The following is a 5,385-nucleotide window of genomic DNA, read 5'->3' as shown; positions in this document are numbered from 1 at the left end:
ATCCAAATATATGCCATAACTCTTCCATACAGGTAACCTTAGGCACTGTTGATGTAAAAAAAATTTACACTATCAATCAATTTCACCTGTTATATCGTTAAATAATGTTTGATTTATATCATGACTACTTATAAAATCACTCACATTATTGGTCATGATTTAACGTAAAACTTTTTACATTGTTTGTACATGGAAATTAAACTCTAGGTTTAATTCTGTGATTAAAGGGAAACTAGTTTTAAAATGCTTACCTGATTGATACAAGACAACATTCTTGAGATTGTGACATAATAGTATTGACCGATAAAAGAAATACAATATAAAGCATTTAAAACATTTTAGCAACCATAAAACAGTAAATGGGATACAAAATCAAAAGCATCAGCCTAAATGACAAGCCTAGCTGAACATTAAAGTATCTTATATTTTGTTCATAAAAAATTGTGTATTGAGCTCTTCTATTACATTTGAAAAATAAATGGCTGTAATCTTAGCAAACACCAGAGGTTCTCTTAAATACAGAACATACAAGTTCAGAGAATTCGGTCTTGAAGATCTGTCATCAGGGAGGATGCAAAAGAGGTGAACTTTTTACCAGTCTCTCCTGCAATGTTCTTAAGGGACGAGATATCCTGTTGTGCCTGCAAAATAACGGAGAGGGGGTCAGCATGCCACCAAACACCAAGACAGGAGCCAATACACCGAATTTTTCCATTGTCCGAATCACAAAGAACATGAACAAATAAGTATGAATCCTGTATTGTGTAAGGAATACCTGGAAAGATATTCGATTGATAAGGTCACTAGCAGCAAGATCAACAGAGGAGTTATCTCTTGAGTCACCAAAGAGATCGGCACTGGAGATGGAACTTGAACCCTGGAAATAACAAAAGATAACACTGCTAAGTATCAATATTAAATGCCCTCTCTCCTGTTCCCCAATTTTCTTTTTCCATTCCTGGTTGCAGAGACATAGGAGAACAAGAAGTTCTTCAAAACATATAGACACAACGGCAAAAAAATCAAGAAAAAAAGAGGAAGTCAACAGAACAGAGCTTCCCAATCCCTCAACATATCTATATCTGTAACTTAATTTCCATTGCTTAATCTACTTCACACCAAATAAATGCCAAAAATCACTTAATGAAAATTTAGGTAGTATAAGTTTGGTTCTGCCAATCAAAAGAGTATGGGAAATGAAAGAAGCCATCCATTATTGTCACGACAGGATATTGAACATCTACAATCTACAAGTATATACATCTTAATACTAATGCTGTGTTCAAGCGAGTTACTAAAAGAAGGACACGTACTGAAAATTTTGATAAAGTAGCTTGAGCTTCCACATCTGCCGCCTTGCTCTGATCTCCAAAAAATTGGGATGAAGAAATAGATTTAGCATTTGAGAACTTTTTTCTTGCTTCATCAGATTCCTGAACCTTATACAGACACAAAGAAAACAAAATAAGGTGCATGACTGCGTGGTCAAAAAAATTATTGTGAAGGATGAATGAATTTGTTGAAAAAACAATACAGATGAATGGCAACATGTTTTGAAGTCAGAAAAGATATAAATGAATGTTCAAAGATAATCAATATCTTTCAGCCTATGATCGCATTAATGCTCATCTAGTAATAGTTAATATAAAAAAGATACATGTAGTTTTATCATTGTTCAGATACGTGCTACTTCATTGCATATCTTTACTTTGGGATTATATAGCAGTAAATCATTGAGTAACAGTGGTTATTATTTGTCTAGAGTTTTCTAAGTCTTGTTTAAGTTTGTTTCTATCATTACTGGCACTTCTCAGTGATCTCATTCTCATGGTTATACTATTGTAGTTTTAAAGAATACAGAAGGTCCTACTGCAAAACCATCCAAGATGATAATAATGATATAAAAGTATTAAACAACCACTGCACTTGCAAACACATAGTTTTCAGTCACATATCCCCAAGTTTTCAGAATTACAATGAAATCCTTAGAAAAATAATGGCAGGGATAATGTGTTGCATTAAAATTTCGGAAGTGCAAAAGTTTTGGAAACATGTATGGGAGCATTTCTTCTTTTTTGCAAAATACATGCATGCTGGCAACTTCTCTAAAAATTGCAAACACAATGTTTTACTCCACGGTTTGTATCTTTGTTCAATACACTAAACTGGACAAAAAATTAAAAAAAATTGAACTGGATTGTGTTTAAACTCTGTAAGCTCAAAACATGTGATAGAAGTTTATTTATGCAGGGATAAGAGTTGCAGGCATAAGGCTTACTTGCACTTTTGAGGAGCTTGGCCCAGATTTCTTTGGAAAGCCACTATCCATTCCAAAGTCGGAAAAGAAGCTTGATGACTTTGGTGCAGACACATGACCGGTTACATTTGAAGCACCAGAACTCAACTCAGATGATTCAACATTTTCTACATACTCAAACCGAGATGTTAGAGATGGCCCAGAAGGCAAATTATTGTTTGTCGAGGATGTAACTGGAGCAGGTGGTTCTTCAGGCTTCTGCTCATAGAGAGACTCGCTTGGCTGCATTTCATTATTATAACTTGTTAAAAAAATCTTAATTTCATATCGCCAAATTAAAATAGAGAACAAGACGATGATAAACCAACAGTCAGTCGCTTTCTGTATACAATCAGCGATCAAATGTAATTAATTGCATACCTTTCTAGTGAGCTTACGAGCTCCAAGCCCCCCACTCTTCCCAGGCTTTTTTCCTACAATAGGCTTCTTCACAGTACTTGAAACTGCGGTATATGAAGCTCTAGGTGAAGAAGTGCTCTCAGTCTTTTCTGGCTTCTCCAGAGTGTTTTTATTTGGTACTTCATTTGTCCTAACATCAGGAAGTCCATTAGTCCCTTGGGCAGACTGAGAAGAAACAGCAGGTGATGAAGACAAGCCAACCTCCTCAGCCACACTTTTAGCAACTTCTTTTGAAAGAAGTTGCCTATACAACTCTGCAGCTCTGGACGTATACTTTGCTTCTACTTTACCACCACCATTCCAACCATGCTGCCTAAAGAAAACCTGTGCCCTATTGTTTCCTCCAAAGCTCATCATTTTAAGTTGCTCAGGAGTCCATGAGTCTAAGTTCGTAGATCTACATATAAAAAAGTATATAGGTAATAAGGTATAAATCTTTTCTTCCTTTTTACTTCTATTCTACTTTAGAGTAATACTTCCTTCCCAATAATTGTAATGTAATTCATAGATTAACTAAATATAAAACAAAGACGCAGCTTGATGAATCAGTTGTGGTTCAAAAATTAAGTGATCAATCCTAACAAAATTTATCACGCATAATAGCATATACCTTCTGATCAACTTTTTCCTGAGATATACCCTAAAAACCCAACTAAAATACTGGTTTGGTGATGGCAGTAAGTGAAGTTTTCACTTCAAAAAACTATTTCACTCGTTAAAGAAGCATACTTAGTTTTTGGTAGATCCAAGTTTGTTTCATCTATTTTCAATAAGTTAATCAGTTTCTCAATGCCAAATCCCTATCACACATTGCAACTCAAAAAGGACAAGGAAATGGCTTCATAATTAATATCATCAATCATCTTCCAATTCCAAACACTCCTCTTGACTCAAAGAAGCTCAAGGGAGATAATAAAAGGCTATCAGAAACAATAATAATACCAGCATTCCAACCTGCTAGGAAAAGAAAAAATATGTCTAACCCTGTGCTCTATAAATACACTGCCTCTCAAGCATATTATCATTCTACTCTTTTCAAAGTAGAATGATTTCAACTACACAAATAAGAGGGGGGGAAAACCCCAATATGAGTTCATATACTATTCATGTTTTCACTTTTAACCATTTGATTTGGGAAAATTACTAATCAAACAGAGCAGCATAATAATGCATCACTCTAAATTAATCCACGTGAATATTCAGACATCACCATCGCACAAAACAACACTACCATTATGCAATCAGCTACACAATAAAATTGCAAACTGATACGCACACTTGGAGTTTAGAAAATCAGAAACCAAATTCAACATTTAAGAAAACCAAGCTAAGAACCACCAACTCAGACACGACACTGACAAACAAGGAAAATACTTTCGATCTAAAGTATTGGTGCTAAATAGAAATCAAGCAACAACTTACCTCACAAAGCTGATGTGAACGCCGAGACTTCGATGAACGGCAGAGCAATCAATGCAAAGGAAGATCCCATACGTAACAGACGCCCAGTTAGGGTTCTTCGCATTGCAATCGAAACACGACTGAAACAAAAACCATCAAAACTTCAAAAATCAAACGCACGCACACACAGATATCGCAGATCTGAAACCCAATCTCGAGAATCAAAGGACAAAATAGAAAAACTGAAATCAAAGAAGCATGAAAATTCAAAATACAAATTCAAATGAAAAAAAAAAATAAGAAAGAAGAAAAAACCTTGTTTTCGGACTTGGACTGGAGCTTTTTGAAAACGGTGGTCTTGTCAGTGAAGCTATCGGAAGCCATTGAAAGAAGAGAGTGAAAAACAAAACGGTGATGAAAAATATATAGAAAGTAGAATTGGAATCGGAATTGATTTAGCTTTTAGATAAGTATGATGATTTGATTCTTTACAAAATAAAAAGGGTTTTGAAAGGGATTCTCAGGGGTGCTTGTTGGGGGAAGAGGAGAACAGCACCTCCTGAGCAATTTGCACTTGAAACGCAATACTTTTGTTTTTTATCTCACAATAATATATGAATAATAAATAACTCTTTATTTTCGTCCTTAGTCCATTATGTTAATTGTTAGCTTCCAAATTTTGTAACTCTGTGGGACTTTTTTTATTATTTCTTTTATAATAAAAAAAAATACTTTTTTATTTCGTGTTCTCTTTTACCAACAAAACTTAAATTTAGTGAAATGGACCGGACTTTCTACGACAAATTTAAGGTTTTCATTTAATAACTCAAAATTTTAAAAAACTATAATTATTTTTCAGAACTATATATCAAATTAATTTTTTTAATCAAACTCAAGTTTATAACCACAATTTCTTTAAAAAAAATTTAAACAAATAAGTTATCTTTAAAAAAAAAAAAAAAAGAGACTTTTTACATTCAAATTGTTTTAAGTTAACAGAAAATAATATACAACTAATATAATTCATTCATAAAATCAAGAATACAAATTTTATAAAAATAATGCAGATTGACTAGAGTTATTCTTAACATTTAGATAATGTTTTTGAATATGATCAATTAATCAATATAATTTGTATTTTATTTTATATTTTTTCTCTAACGTTCATTTCAGTTCTATTACGGATACTATTTAGACGATATTTTTTAATTTTCTGCATTTCAAGTTTGTAATACAGTGTTTCACATTCACATGTGGACCAATATCCT

At 33.3% G+C, this 5,385-nt stretch overlaps 1 protein-coding gene across 1 annotated transcript; it reads right to left on the bottom strand.

Moving 5' to 3' along the window:
- Positions 1–296: 296 nt before the first annotated feature.
- LOC101507764 (probable ADP-ribosylation factor GTPase-activating protein AGD8) lies at positions 297–4,806 on the bottom strand. The gene is made up of 7 exons (XM_004509671.4): positions 4,433–4,806; positions 4,139–4,257; positions 2,678–3,113; positions 2,279–2,539; positions 1,314–1,439; positions 776–877; positions 297–641 (listed from the first exon to the last, which is right to left on the bottom strand). Exons 1-7 carry the CDS (start codon positions 4,499–4,501, stop codon positions 534–536), a joined length of 1,221 nt encoding a protein of 406 aa, XP_004509728.1. The 5' UTR covers positions 4,502–4,806; the 3' UTR covers positions 297–533.
- Positions 4,807–5,385: the final 579 nt, after the last annotated feature.

This window comes from Cicer arietinum, chromosome 7, assembly GCF_000331145.2.
Source record: "Cicer arietinum cultivar CDC Frontier isolate Library 1 chromosome 7, Cicar.CDCFrontier_v2.0, whole genome shotgun sequence".
NCBI classification, from domain to species: domain Eukaryota; kingdom Viridiplantae; phylum Streptophyta; class Magnoliopsida; order Fabales; family Fabaceae; genus Cicer; species Cicer arietinum.
Note: the sequence above shows the minus strand (reverse complement) of the source record. Positions and strands in the feature narration are given on the sequence as shown.